Below are 16,384 nucleotides of genomic sequence, written 5' to 3'. Positions count from 1 at the left end.
CCTTGTTCCCAGCAACCATAATAGGAAACCTTGTATTTCAAGGAAATTGGGTAGAGTACTCAGAAACATTTACCTCTGTGGTAAGGAAAAATAACCCCAGACTTAATACTGTGCTGGTCCCGCCTAAAACAAGCTTAAAAGCAAGACCCAAAAGGATCAAACTGTTTCCAAGTAATCAGTGTTCCAGAACAAAGTTCAAGAATATTTATAAGAATACAAAAATATCTAGCATCCAACAAGCAAAAACTCACAATATCCAACTGAAAAATCATCAGGTGGGTAGGTGCAGTAGCTCACGTCTATAATCCCTGCCCTTTGGGAAGCCGAGGTGGGAGGATCACTTGAGGCCAGGAGTTCGAAGCTAGCTTGGGCAATGTAGCAAGACCCCCATTTCCACAAAAACAATTTAAAAAAAATCAGCTAGGCATGGTTACACATGCTCGTTAGCCCTCGCTACTTGGGAGGCTGAGGCAGAAGGATCTCTTGAGCCCAGGAGTTTGAGGCTACAGTGAGCTATGATTATACCACTGCACTCCAGCCTGAGCAACAGAGCAAGACCCTGTCTCTTAAAATAAATTTTTAAAAATAACGAGGCGCCGGGCCCGGTGGCTCACGCCTGTAATCCCAGCACTTTGGGAGGCCAAGACGGGCGGATTACGAGGTCAGGAGATCGAGACCATCCTGGCTAGCACGGTGAAACCCCGTCTCTACTAAAATACAAAAAAAATTAGCCGGGTGTGGTGGCGGGCGCCTGTAGTCCCAGCTACTTGAGAGGCTGAGGCAGGAGAATGGCGTGAACCCGGGAGGCGGAGCTTGCAGTGAGCCGAGATCGCACCACTGCACTCCAGCCTGGGCAACAGAGTGAGACTCCATCTCAAAAAAAAAAAAAAAACAAAACATAACCAGGCACGCAAAGAAGAAATCAGGACCCATAATGAAGAGAAAAATCAAACTGACTCAGAAATAACAAAGATAATTAGTAGATAAGGACACTGAAACAGTTATAACTGTACTCCACAAGAAATTAGAGAATGGATTGAGAATGTTAAAGAAAAAAAATTTTTGACTTAAATCAGGCCAGGCGCGGTGGCTCATGCCTATAATCCCAGCATTTTGGCAGGCCAAAGTGGGCAGATCACTTGAGGTCAGAAGTTCAAGACCAGCCTGGCCAACATGGTGAGATCCCATCTCTACTAAAAATACTAAAATTACTAAAATACTAAAAATTAGCCAGGTGTGGTGGTGGGTACCTGTAATCCCAGCTACTCAGGAGGCTGAGGGAGGAGAATCACTTGAACCCAGAAGGCAGAGGTTGCAGTGAGCAGAGACTGCACCACTGCACTCCAGCTTGGGTAACAAGAGTGAAACACTGTTTCAAAAAAAAAAAACAAGACTTAAATTAGACTTGTAGAAATGAGAATTACAATGTTTGAGATGAAAAGTATACTGGATAGGGCGCTGTGGCTCATACCTGTAATCCCAGGACTTTGGGAGGCTGAGGTGGGCAGATCACCTGAGTTCAGAAGTTCGAGACCAGCCTTGCCAACATAGTGAAAACTTGCCTCTACTAAAAATACAAAAACTAGCCAGGTGTGGTGACATACACCTGTAGTCCCAGCTACTCACAAGGCTGAGGCAGAAGAATTGCTTGAACCTGGGAGGTGGAGGCTGTATTAAGCCGAGATTGCACCACTGAACTCCACCTGAACGACAGAGTGAGACTCCGTCTCAAAAACAAACAAACAAACAAACAAAACAAACACTGGATAGGCTGAACAGGAGATTAGACACTGTAGAAGAGATGAGTGTGAACCTGAAGCCATACCAACAGAAACTATCCAAAGTGAAACACAGAGATAAGAAAAGACAAAAAACGAACAGAGCCATCAATTTAGAAAATGTTCTAGTTTCTACAAATGTTCTTGAAGTTGTTCTATAGCTCAGCGATGGCTCTGTCATTCTTTTTGAAGTAGAACAACTTCAGGCAGCTGATTATATATGCAATCAGGGCATCTAGAGGAGGCTGGGCTGGAGACAGAAAAAAAAGTTAAGATATAATAGCCAAAATTTCCCCAAAGGTGATGAAAAGGATAAACCCAGAGATCCAAGAAGCTCAGAAACCCGAAGCTCAAGAAACATGGTGAAAAATACACCAAAGCACATCATATCACAGTCAAATAATCTAAAATCAGCAATAGAGAAAAATCTTAAAAGCATCCACAAAAAAGATGACATTACATACAGAGAAACAAAGAATGATAGCAGACTTTTCCTACAATACAAGCCAGACAGTGGAGTAACATATTTAAAGTACTGCGTAAAAAACAGTCAAGCTGTAATTCTATAGCAAGTGAAACTATTTTTCAAAAATGCAGGTTTCACAATGAGATACCATCTCATACTAGAAAGAGTGACTACTATTATTAAAACATCAAAAAAAAAAAAAAAAAAAACCCAGATACTGGTGAGGCTGTGGAGAAAAGGGAATGATTATATACTGTTGGAGGGAATGTTCAGCCACTGTGAAAAGCGATTTGGAGATTTCTCAGAGAACTTAAAAGAGAACTATGATCTGACCCAACAATCCCGTTACTGGGTATATATCCAAAAGAAAACAAATCATTCTACCAAAAAGACACATGCACTATGTTAATTATCGCTCTACGGACAATAGCAAAGACATGGAATCAACCTAGGTGCCCATCAGCAGTGGACTGGATAAAGAAAATATGGTCTATATACACCATGTAATACTATGGAGCCATAAAACGAATGCCTGTCCCTTGCAGCAACATGGATGCAGATGGAGGCCATTACGCTAAGCAAATTAACACAGAAACAGAAAACCAAATACCACATGCTCTCGCTTATAATGGGAGGTAAACACTGGGTACTCACAGACTATAAAGATGGCAACAATAGAAACGGGATTATTAGAGGAGGGACAGAGGTGAGTATTGAAAAACTAACCGTTGGGTGCTATGTTCACTACCTGAGTGATGGAAGCATTTGTATTCCAGCATCACATGATATACCCAGGTAACAAACCTGCACATATACCCCTAAATCTAAAAGTTGAAAAAAAAACGCACGTTTCAAAAAGGAAAAGTTCTGTGTTTCCGCACTTGTCCATCGCTCCTCAGCATTCTACGGTGGGTGTTTCTTTTTGACAGCCACCAGGGACGGACTACACCAGTGCAAAAGATCTGAAACACAGCCAAAGTCCCATTTTTCACTGCAAAACAAACCATTCTGGTTTGTAATTATCACAGCTCAAAGTGATCTCCTCTTCCTAAGTATTACCCTCATAGCATTTACAGACACTCCTTGTACTATAACTATTTTTATATATATATATAAATGTAAACTATATGTACACATAAACTATACATGTAGAACTATTTACATATTTGTCTTCCTCTCAAATTATGCTATAACTTCTTAATGGCAGACACTATAATTTGGTATTACCCATCAGGCCTAGAACAAGGTCTTATACATACTAGATGCTCCACAAACATTTTCATAAAAGTCTATTCACGAACTCCTGCTACTAACGTTCTTTCTTTTTCTTAGTAATTTTTTTTTTTAATTCACGATAGCTGTTTGTCCTGAACTAACATTATTGATCTGTGTGTAATCTTCCTTCTAACACGGTTACTGCTGTCTCAGTAAATAATGGCTGAATAGAGTTATTCCTATGCTCTTCCAGCCAGCCAAGACACTGTTATACAATGGCATGTGTTCTTAGCTGTTCACACATGATGGTGACCTTACTCCTCTCCTTCCCATTGTAGTTACCATTAGCTTCATGTAGCTAAACATTGGTAAAGATGCCCTGAACACATCTAAGTGTTTAGAGGCATTGAGCAGGGGTAGTCTATATAGAAGAGAAATTCAAATTTCAAGTGAAAAAATAAAGGTATGAATACTGAGATTTAAGCAGAGTTTACAGAGTTGGGAGGCAGATATAAGCAAGAGCAAGGCAATGAGAGAAGGCAGCGGTGCAGGTAGAACATACAGGAAGATAACATGCAAGTATTTTGAAAATTTTCAAAGAACACAAATAAAATCTATTAATATCACCCTTTAGTAAAATGCTGAGTATACAGTAAATGCTATTAAGACTTGTTAAAATAAAAAAAGAATTTCAGGCTGAGTATGGTGGTTTATGCCTGTAATCCCAGCACACTGGGAGGCTGAGGTGGGAGGGTCACTTGAGTCCACAAGTTCAAGACCAGCCTGGGCAATATAGTGACCCCCATCTCTACAAAAAATTTAAAAATCAGCCAAGCATGGTGGTGCACACCTGTAGTTCTAGCTACTCAGGAGCTGAAGTAGGAGGATCACTTAAGCCCAGGAATTCGAGGTTGCAGTAAGCTATGATCATGCCACTGTACTCTAGTCTGGACAACAGAGAGAGAACCTGTCTATATTTAAATAATAATAAGAAGAAGAATCTCAAGGTCAGAATAAAGGAAGTTAAGGTTGAAATAGAAGGAAAATAAAAATGAAGAAAAGGAAATATCTTTAAGAAGACATTTTAGAAATAGTACTCCTGGCTTGAAAGACCAAAGAAAGGTGAGAGAAGCCACTGGATCACTTAGACAAGAATGGTGTCTGACGATATATACAGCTGAAAATAATGAGTCAATAAGTTATGGTTCAATTGCTCTAATCAAGGCAAAGTAAGAAGAATAAAAGAAATATGAACAGAGGATAAAGCTTTGTTGCTAGAAAGAACTGAAAGGCAGAATAATTCCTATAAGAAGGGAAAACCCAAAACCTCTGACACAATATTACCAAAGAATGTTCTATAATATTAAAATAATGAATCATACAAAAACATCTAGTACTATGTTGCAGAGTCCATCCAACAGAAGGTAGAGTGAATATTTTATATACATATAGCACTTTATATATATATAGCATATATATAGCACTTTATATACATATAGCATATATATTAATATTTTGTCATGTTATATTAATATAAATTAATATTTATATATAGCATATAAAGCACTTTATATATATATAAAGATATTATGTGTTAGTTGTATAAATGATTCAAATGGAGAGTGTGGGGAGAGTTGAAGCATGTTTTGTTTCTGGTAAACAACAGCTGTAGGCCAGGCATGATGGCTCACACCTGTAATCTCAGCACCTTGGGAGGACGAGGCGGGTGGATCACCTCAGGTCAGGAGTTCAAGACTAGCCTGACCAATACAGTCAAACTCCATCTCTACCAAAAATACAAAAATTAGCCGGGCGTGGTGGCACGCACCTGTAGGCCCAGCTACTCAGGAGGCTGAGGCAGAAGAATCGCTTGAACCCAGGAGGCAGAGGTTGCAGTGAGCCAAGGTTGCGCCACTGCACTCTGGCCTGGGCGACAAAGTGAAATTCCATCTCAAAAAAAAAAAAAAGGCTGTGTTGCTTTAATGTAGCATGCCTAAGAGACAGATTATTTAGCACAAGGGTGTCCAATCTTTTGGCTTCCCCGGGCCACACTGGCAGAAGAATCGTCTTGGGCCACACATAAAATACACTAACACTAACAATAGCTAATGAGCTTAAAAAGAAATCATACAAAAAAATCTCATAACGTTTTAAGAAAGTTTATGGATTTGTATTGGGTCGCATTCAAAGCCACCCTGGGCCACATGTGGCCCGCGGGCTGTGAGTTGGACAAGCTTCATTTGGCACAAAGAGAACATGATCTGGTCACTACATATTGCTAAGGAGTCAGCTAAATGTCTGATCCAGAAACAGGTCAAAATTAAGGAAAACTATGTAAATATGTTGTTTCTCTGCTCAACAGTCCAAAAGCCAGTACTCTGAGGAGCCCAGAGCAAATACTGTAATTCAGATGACCTAATCCTACCCCAGGAGAGGAAGCACAGAAGCCAAGAAGTTTAAGAGTAGTTGGGTAAAATGTCAGCTTGATTCTACCAGGAGCAGATGAGCATGAAATTATTGCCACTTTTGGAAAAATTTATTAATCCCATGACAGAGTTACTGGCGCAGGAATAGACAAATCAATAGAGTAAAACAGATCCAGGAATGGATGAGGTTTCTTTTAGCACATGATAAAGCTAGCACTTCAAGTTAGTGGTATAAAAACACTGGAAAAACTGGCTATTTGGAAAAATAAAAAATAAAAAGCTGAATTCATAACTCCCTTCTTAAAATGCCTAAATAAATTCCATATAAGGAGAAGATTTAAATGTAAAAAAAGTAAATTATAAAAATACTAGAAATGGCCAGGCACAGTGGCTCACGCCTGTAATCCTAGCACTTTGGGAGGCCAAGGTGGGTGGATTGCTTGAGCCCAGGAGTTTGAGACCAGCTTGGGCAACATAGTGAGATCCTGTCTCTACCAAAAAAGAAAACAAACAAACAAAAAACAATAGCCAGGTGTGGTGGCACAGCATGCGTTTGTGGTCCCAGCTACTCAGAAGGTTGAGGTGGGAGGATTGCTTGAGCCTGGGAGTTCGAGGCTGTAGTGATCTGTGATGGCACCACTGTACTCCAGCCTGGGTGACAGAGTGAGACTCTGGGTCAAAAAACGATACCAGAAGTATAAGGGAATATTTTTATAATCTTGGAATGGGAAGACTTTTACAAAAATGCTACAAAAATCAGAACCAATATTTAAGGATTTACTTTGACTATGTAAAAAGTTTAAATTGCAAAACACCAAAGAGAAAGCTGAAAAAAACTGGGGAAAATTATTTCTAACATGACAAAATATTAATGTAGAAAGGGTTTCAATTAATATAAAAGGGTTTCAATTAATACAAAATTATTTGTAACATGATAAAATATTAATATACAAAGGTTTTCAAATCAATAAGAAACAGGTCAAAACCTCAAACAGGTTTTTGGAAAACAGGCAAAGAACATGAGCACCCAATTCATAGAAGGACAAAGAAATGGCCAATATACATATGAAAAGCTATTTAATCTCTAAAAAAAAAAAAAAAAAAAAACAAAAACAGGCTGGTGCAGTGCCTCACACCTGTAATCCCAGCGCTTTGGGAAGCTAAGGCGGAAGGATCACTTAAGCCCAGGAATTTGAGACCAGCCTGGGCAACATGGCAAAATCCTGTCTCCACCAAAAATTTAAAAAAAATTAGCCGGGTATGGTGGTGTGCACCTGTAGTCCCAGCTACTCAGGAGGCTGAGATGGGAGGGTAGCTTGAGCCCAGGAGGTAGAGGCTGCAGTGAGCCAAGAAAGAAAACGAAAAATAATATGACATTTTTGCCTTTCAGACTGGCAAAGATTAAAAGACTTGACAAAATGTATCCAGTGACAGCATAGGGACCAGAGTACCTTCTTCTATGGTGGGTGGGAGTACATAAATTGCTGTAATTTTTCCGGAGAGCTATTTGGTGATGCAAATAAAAAATGAAAACATCCATATCACGTGACCGAGCAAATCCTATTCTTAGGAATTTGTCGTAAGGGGATAATCACACATCTTTATAAAAGATGCCATATATTGGGGTGATTCCTGCAGCTAACAACTATTGAACATTCCTCACATGTCATCTTCTGTGTTAGGTATCTTATACACATTATTATTTAATCCACATAACCCCATGAGATATTACTATACCTGTATATTATAAATGAAGAACTGGAGCTTTGTTAAGTAAATTATGTTATACCATATAACAATATATCAGGTGCTATTAAAAATGTTTCAAGAACAGGGAAAAAAAGAAACATTTAAAAAAATTTTAAAAAACAAAAACAAAAATGTTTCAGGTATTTACTGACACTGAAAGATATTCATAGCATATTAGTAAAAAGCAGGCTACAAAACAGCATGTGACATCATATGTGCATATTTATGGTTAAAATGATATCTGGGACCGGGAACAGTGGCTCACACCTATAATCCTAGCACTTTGGGAGGCTGAGGCAGGACAATTGCAATTGCTTAAGCTCAGGAGTTTAAGAACAGCCTGGGCAACATAGTGAGACTTTGCCTCCACAAAACCAACAACAACAATAAAAACTACCCAGGCCTGGTGGCAAGCACCTGTAGTCCCAGATACATTGTTTGAGCCTAGGAGGTCAAGGCTACAGTCAGCCATGATTGTACCACTGCACTCTACTCTTGATGACAAAGCAACACTGTCTCTAAAAAAAAAAAAAAAAGATATCTGGAAGGATACCCTTTAAAATACCAATAGCAACCGTCGTATTGTAGAATTGACACAGGTGCACTCTTCTTTATAGTTTTTCTAGAGTGCATGAATTACTCTCATTCTACCTCCAATTGGCAGAAATCATTTTTAAAATAAAACTATATAAGTAAGCTATTTTTAGTTTAAAAAAAAAAAAAAGAAAAAGTATAAAGGGTGATATAAAAAGTACACATAGACCATGTTAATTAATTAATTTATTTTTTTGGGGCAAAGTCTCACTCTGTTACCCAGGCTGGAGTGCAGTGGTGTGATCTCAGCTCACTGCAACCTCCATCTTCCAGGTTCAAGCAAGTCTCATGCCTCAGCCTTCCCAGTAGCTAAGATTACAGGTGCATGCCACCAGGCCTGGCTAATGTTTGTATTTTTAGTAGAGACGGGGTTTTACCATGTTGGCCAGGATGGTTTTGAACTCCTGACCTCAAGTGATCCGCCCGCCTCAGCCTCCCAAAGTGCTGGGATTACAGGCGTGAACCACCGCGCCCGGATGCATGTTAGTTTATTCTTATTTATATTACACTAGCTAACAGATATACCGGAAGGTTATAGGATAGGTCAAGAGCCCCTGCTACACTGAGGCACAGGAACATAGGCGGTCCTGATGTAAGGTAGACCTCCTAATATCATTAATCACTGATACACTAAGCTGCCTTTTCAGAGTCACATTCAGAGCCTTTTGTCCATTACCTATTGAATAGTGATTTCTGGTGTCCCAGATGGTACCAACAGCCATCTACTGCCCTCAGTAGGGGAGCTCCGAAGCAGAAGTAACTGGCTGGCATTTATAGCTGCCATCTGACTGTCAAATAGATTTTCAGGAATTCATTATGTTAGAAAGCAGGGGACAGCTTGTACTACCTTCTGTAAAAGGCATCCACCTTGAGAGCTGATGATATAAGACTCATCCAAGCATTTATTGCCTACCATCTTAAAGCAGGAGGCCCCCACACTTCAGAGTTCATGAATTAGCACAATGTCCATTTCTGGGATCATCTGAATACCCCCTAGGTTCTGCTCACAAGATTCTTCATGGAAACAACCATCTTCACATCTAATTAAACTAAAAGCCAAATTAAATTACTGTTACCATAAGCTTGGAAAATTTAAAGTTGGGCCCAAGAGTCACTGTAGCTTGGAAAAAAATCCAGTCATGAGAAACTTCTATCTTTAGTTACACACATGATCAAAAATAAAACACTGAAAAAACTAACACTGGCACTACTGCGTGTAGGTCAGTTTTCCCAAGGCAAGGCCCAGCTTAAAAGCCACTTGCTGACGGCCTGACCATGTACCCATTAGGAGCAGCCTTTTTGACAAGCAAAGAAGGAGGTGAATTCAATGATGGCATTCTTCACATACATGCCCTCTTTCAACAAATATGTCTGCATGCCTACCATGTGCTGTGATGATACATGCTCTGAGCTACTGAAGATTATACCCTATCAACAGGCATCTTACGTACAGAAATCTAAAAAGAAAGGCTAAACACACTAGACTTTTAATCTACAGAAGTCAGCCTGTCACACTGAAAATAAAACTACGAAAGAACGTTAAGCCTCGCCCAGTAACTAACTGGTTGGGATGGTAGGCACAAATCATTTTCTCTGTTGGGAATCCATTTCCTCAGGAGTAAAACTGAGGATTACGAAGGCAAGGCATTGGTGATCCCACAAAGACTGGGGATCTAGGATTAGTCTTCCAAAGCCCAGTGAGGCCTAGAACACAACCTGAGTGACGCTTTTGCAGGCAGGAAGAAAATCCTAACAGAATATAGTTCTATTAAATTAGGCACTGCTAGAATCATAAAACATGAGCCAGAAATAAGATCACAAATGTCCCAGTTCTCATGGAGTCTATTCTTGGAAATGAAAAAATTAACTACAAAATAATGTACAAGTTTTCAAATCTATTTAATTATTCAGAGTTTTCTGAGGGAGCATGATACAGAGGAGAGTACCAGGCTAATAATCAGTCAACCCGAATTTTATTTCCAGCTCTGCAAAACGCTGCGTGAAACTGGGCAGCACAACCTGACATCATTACCAAAGTGAGGGGGCTAGAATGACAATCTTTCTAGTCTTTCTAAGCTTTAAAATTCTATGACTCATCAACAATTCAGTCACTGAGTTTGCTTTTCAACTGCTATGTATCTGGGATTTTGTTGTTTTGGAGATCAGCTCCCTGCTCCACAATAGGCCAGTGTTCAAAGGAGAGGGGCAACAGCAACCTCCATGATTTAGATGCCTCAGCAACCTGGATACGCACTGAAAAGAAGCAAGGAGACCTCTGATGCCACTATTATGCATTAAAAATCTGTGCATTTGACTTCTAAGAGAAATCTGCAGACCATCACTCTAATTCAATTTACTAAACTGGTTAGAATTGTCTAATGTTAGAAATCTGCTTTCTTAGCATACAGAGGAAGCAAATCAAATTTGAGGGTGATATATGTAGAGACAGACAGGGACAACAGCAAGAGGAAGAGGATATGACAAGAGGAATTACAAAGGGAATATCATTTCTGCAGGAAAAAAGCAAACAGGCAGACAATGGCATTAAGTTTATAATCTAGGACATTTGAAATGGGAGAAGATAGCCCATATATCTCAATAGCCCCTGTGGGTATTAAATATTATACCACATTAAAATACTGTGAGTCATGTCTTAGTCCATTTTCAGTTGCTATAAGAGAATATCCAAGACTGGGCAATTTATAAACAAACGATGTTTATTTAGCTCACAGTTTTGGAGGCTGTGAAGTCCAAAAGCATGGCATAGGCATCTGTAGAGGATCATCCCATGGCAGAAAGTGGAAGCAAGCACAGGAGACACAGAAAAGAAATAGGAACAGGCCAGGCATGGTGGCTCATGCCTGTAATCGCAGCACTTTGGGAGGCCAAGGCAGGTGGATCACTTGAGGTTAGGAGTTTGAAACCAGCCTGGCCAACATGATGAAACCCCATCCCTACTAAAAATACAAAAATTAGCCAGGCATGGTGGCACACACCTGTAATTCCAGCTACTTGGGAGGCAGAGGCATGAGAATCCCTTGAACCTGGGAGGTGGAGGTTGCAGTGAGCTGAGATCACAACTCTGCACTCTAGCCTGGACAAAAGAGTGAGACTCTGTCTCAAAAAAAAAAAAAAAAAAAAAAAAAAGAAAAAAAGAAAAAGAAAAAAAGAAAAGAAATAGGACCAAACTCTTCCCCTATTATAATTAACCCATTCCTGGGATAAAGGCCTTAATCCATTCATGAGTTGGTGCCCTCATGATATAATACCTCTTAAAGACCCACCACTTAATACTGTTACATTGACAATTAAGTTCCTAAAACATGAATTTGGGGAGGCACATTCAAACCACAGCAGTCCTGGCACAGCACAATTTATTATCTTCTTAGTGACCTAGACTCATATTGTTGACCAAGAAGCAGAGAAGTATATTAGAAAGATTTCCATTAAAAAAGCAAGCAAACAAAAACCCTTTGGCACTTACAAAAGGGCAGGCTTAGTTTTTGAAAGTCACTTCCATGAAACAATTCATTTCTCAATAAATAGCTACATTTCATAATTTTTTGCATTTAACGGCTATATCTTAGTTCATTTTAAAGAAAAGAAAGTGACAAAGAAATATGCTCCAGTTGCCAGCTGACTGAGCCGAGAGAACCATAAAGGCTGGCTGCTTATCCCTTGGGTGTGGGCGCTAACCCCTTCCCCCATTCCCTCTGCTACAACCACACTGGCCTTCTTCCAGATCCTGGAGTATGCCAAGCTCTTTTAGACCCAGGCCTTATGAACATGTTGTTCTCTCCGCCTGAGATACTCTTCCCGGCAAAATTCTATTCAAGTATCAGTTTAAATAATTTCTCAGTGAATCTTTCCTAATGCCCCAGACTAAAAAAGACCTGTCAATTATTCTCCTGTGGTTTACTATTTTTCTTCTTGGTTGTTATCACATTTATAATTATATATCGTTTAGTGCCATTTTCTCTATTGGTCCATAAAGTTCCATCAAGGCAGAGGTCTGGTGTTCTACACCAGTTCCCAGGACCTGATACAGTGCCTCATGTATGTAGGTGCTTGATAAACACTGCTGAATTAAAGAAAAACAATAATATTTAACCTTTACTAAGCACTTATTATATTAGTATTATATATATTAAGGTACTCACTGTTAATTTATAAAGAAAGCAGCAGGCTCAGAGACATTAAGTAATTTGCTCAAAGTCAAAAAGTTGGTAAGTGGCAGAGCAAGGCTTCAATATCATGTCTGTCTGACTCCAGATTACACATTTCATGACTACTCTTTCTTCAGCATTGTGGGAGGCAAAAGTGATGAAGGACTCATAGTACAAGCTGGACCCTACCTTTAAGGAGTTTATCATTGAGGGAATAAAACTTCTATAAATGAAACTGAACTCAAGACAGAAGTGTTGTATTACATGGAATAGTCCAAAATTATAGGGGAGAACAGGAAAAACTAACAAGGGCTAGAAGGGCATTCAGACAGGAACAAAGCCATGAAAACAAATATGGAGAAGCAAAAACCACATGGGGAGCTGGAGGGACTGGTTAGAAGGTCACTTTAACTGGAACAGAGCGTTAACATAGGCCAGGAAGTGGTGAAATAGTAGGTTAAATAAATATGCACACAGGCCGGGTGTGTTGGCTCACACCTATAATCCTACCACTTTGGAAGGCCCAGGCAGAAGAATCATTTGAGCCCAGCAATTTGAGAACAGCCTAGGCAGCATAGTAAGACCTCATCTCTACTTGTTAATAATTGTTAAAAGTTTAAAAAAGCAATACGCACATAAGAAAAAATAATTCCATCAACATTCTAGTCCGCTATTCTTTCAAGTTCCTGAGAAGTACCTATCACATTCACCAATATTTCTTGAAACCACAGAGGTCAGTCAGTAAAGCACAAAGCTAACAGTAGCTGCTCAGTTAAAAGGGTGAAATATGCAAGGTGCTATTTCAGAGCTATCAACTTAAACCACAGTCATTAACTCTAACAAATTAAAGCTTAATGAAGGGGAAGAAAAATTGTTATTAAATTATAGTCTTTAAAAAATAATTTGGCCAAGTGCAGTGGTTCATACCTGTAATCCCAGCACTTTGGGAGGCTGAGGCAGGCAGATCGCCTGAGGTCAGGAGATCAAGACCAACCTGGCCAACATGGTGAAACCCCATCTCTACTAAAAATACAAAAATTAGCCAGGTGTGGTAGTGCACACCTATAGTCCCAGCTACTTTGAAGGCTGAGGCAGGAGGATCACTTGAACCCAGGAGGTAGAGGTTGCAGTGAGCTGAGATCATACCACTGTACTCCATCCAGGCAGGGCAACAGTGAGACTCAGTCTCAAAAAATAAATAAATAAAAATAAATAATTTTAAGTTATTTAAACCTATTTACGAGCCAGGCACAGGGATATGTGCCTGTAGTCCTAGCTAACGCAAAGGCTGAGGCAGGAGGATCACTCGAGCCCAGGAATTCAAGGTTCTAACAAGCCATGATTACACCCCTGCATTCCAGTCTCGGTGACACAGTAAAGACCATGTCTTTTAAATTTTTAAATTTTGTTTTAAAACAAAACAAAAACTATTTAACCATATATGCTTGAAGCTATTATAACCAGATGACCAGGTATCTGATTACTGTTTTCTGGTTATTAATCTGATTATTTTCTTCTCCATCTCCCATAGCTTCAAGAAAGGCATTTTGGGCTGGGTGCAATGGGTCACGCCTGTAATCCCAGCACTTTGGGAAGCCGCGGTGGGTGGATCACAAGTTTAAGACTAGCCTGGCCAAGATGGTGAAACCCCTTCTCTACTAAAAATACAAAAATTAGCCAGGCGTGGTGGCAGACACCTGTAATCCCAGTTACTTGGGGGGCTGAGGCAGAGAATTGCTTGAGCCCGGGAGGTGGAGGTTGCAGTGAGCTGAGATCACATCACTGCACTCCAGGCTGGGCAACAGAGCCAGACTCCGAAGACGGAAGGAAGGAAAGGAAGGAAAGGAAGGGCATTTTGAATAGATGATCTCTCCCTAACCCTACCTCCCACTCTCCTCTTTTTTATCCTGAGTCCAGTGATACAAGTAGTACTTTTTTTTTTCCTTTTAGATATGGGACCTCACTATGTTGCCCAGGCTTGCGTACAGTGGTTATTCACAGATGCAATCACAGTGCCCTATAGCTTTGAACTCCTGGGCTCAAGCTATCCTCCTGCCTCAGCCTTCCAAATAGCTGGAACTCCAGGTGTGCACTTACCACCTACCCCTAATAATTTTTTTTTGTTTTTTTTGGAAGACAGTATCTCGTTCTGTTGTCCTGGCTGGAATGCAGTGGCGCAATCATAGCTCACGACAGCCTCAAACTCCTTGGCTCAAGTGATCACCTCACCTCAGACTCCTGTGTGGCTAGGGCTACCGGCGTATGTTACCATACCAGGCTAATTAAAAAATATTTTTTATACAGATGGGGTCTCACTATATTGCCCAGGCTGGTTTCAAACTCATGGGCTCAAGCGATCCTCTCACCTCAGACTCCAAAAATCTTAGAATTATAGGTGTGAGCCACCCTGCTTAGCCAGAGCTAATATATCTTAGTCCAGATGTAGTTCTTGTGAGTACCTATAATAATTCTCTAGAAATATTAGAGATATGAAAAAAATTAAGCACATGTACAAATATTTAAGCATCTAACTGGTAATGTGTCAGAAGCTTTGTAGAGAAAATCATCACAAGAAATCCTCAACAAAAGAATATACACTAAACCCCATACCATCTCTTAATCTTCACAATGACCCTAAGAAGTAGTATTAGTACTCCCATCTCATAGATGAAAAATCTAAAGTTCAGAGAGGTTAATTTGTCCATGGTCACCACTGAAGTTTGAATCCAGGTCTAATACCTGAGATCCTGTTCCCCCAAACCACTGCCTCAAACCATCATCAATCATATTAACAAAAGTTTGACATAATCACAAAGGCTTAAAAAAAGAAAACCACTACATACATGTCTTACACTTCTGCCAATCTTGACTCACTTTAATTCTTGCCACCCCCACTCAAGCCTGTCATCCAGCTCTGCCAAGTGATAAACCAAATGCGTTTATGCCTCATCCGTCTGCTTTAATATACATGCTCCTCAGGGTTTGACTCGAGGGTTGTATTTATCAGGATCACCTGGCTGACAAGCAGGCCCTGTGGAGGCTGTGACACATCAACAGGTTTATTAAGGAATTATACGAATCATACTCATACGGTACTTCAAGGTTTCACAATATTTTAACATATATTTTCTCTTCAAAACTTCATGATAATCCTCCATTTTATGTGATGGGACACGGAGGCTTAGAAAGGCTAGTTCAGCTCTGCTGAGGGTACTATGACCTTGAGGAGAAGAGTAGAATTCACAACTATATTACTTATAACTGGGATCTCATAACTTTGCCTTATCCCTGAAGCAAATGCATTGATTTCAACACTCCTATGAAACACTTCCAAATGCAGCACCATGTTGGGACATCTATGTTTTACTCCCAGCTCTTGGCCCATAAGCAAGTCAGCCAGCCACATCAGCAAAAGGGCTCTGACCAGCTAATCAGCCCAGTGATCCATGATTCAAACCGTTAAGCACATTATCAGCAAGAGTTCAGTCTTATCCTTGTTCACAAATGTTGAGAAAAATCTGTTCATAGGCATCACCGACTTACAGCTCTTGGCTTCCTCATGCCTTGGCTCACATTCTTCAACCAGGTCCAGAAGTTTAGGAGTGTTTTTTGGAAACATTTAGCACTTCAAGTATAAAGGACGTTCTGCCCCGCCCTCTGTTCTGCTTTCCTCTGGAACCTTCGCATCCAAGACCAAAGCAATGGCCGGCCTCTGAAAGGGGAACTCTTCTTGGCTCCCCATTTCTACCTGTGGTTCCTCCAGCTCTAGCCTCATGTCTAGCACTATCTGTAAAAACTCTTTCATAAGTAAGTCCTTTTTGCCAAACTCCCTATCCATACCCCTCGTCTTTCCAACCACCACAAAAGAGCTATTTTTTTTTTAACTTCCCTATATGTTTTCCTGGAAACCTTAGTGATACTTCCCATCAACTACCTCATCCTAAAATAAAGTTTCTATCGACCATCCCTTGAACATATCTTGGATTTTCC

At 40.1% G+C, this 16,384-nt stretch overlaps 1 protein-coding gene across 1 annotated transcript in view; it reads right to left on the bottom strand.

Annotated features, from left to right (window-relative positions):
• SORT1 (sortilin 1) overlaps window positions 1-16,173 on the bottom strand; it is an 84,833-nt gene extending 68,660 nt beyond the window's left edge. The window contains 1 exon segment of the mRNA XM_011968717.1: window positions 16,049-16,173. Within this exon segment, the coding sequence (XP_011824107.1) occupies window positions 16,049-16,081 (33 nt within the window). The 5' untranslated portion in view covers window positions 16,082-16,173.
• Window positions 16,174-16,384: the final 211 nt, after the last annotated feature.

This window comes from Mandrillus leucophaeus, unplaced genomic scaffold (genome assembly GCF_000951045.1).
Source record: "Mandrillus leucophaeus isolate KB7577 unplaced genomic scaffold, Mleu.le_1.0 Scaffold857, whole genome shotgun sequence".
NCBI classification, from domain to species: Eukaryota; Metazoa; Chordata; class Mammalia; order Primates; family Cercopithecidae; genus Mandrillus; species Mandrillus leucophaeus.
The sequence above is the reverse complement of the archived record's forward strand: the minus strand, read 5'-3'. Positions and strand labels throughout refer to the sequence as shown.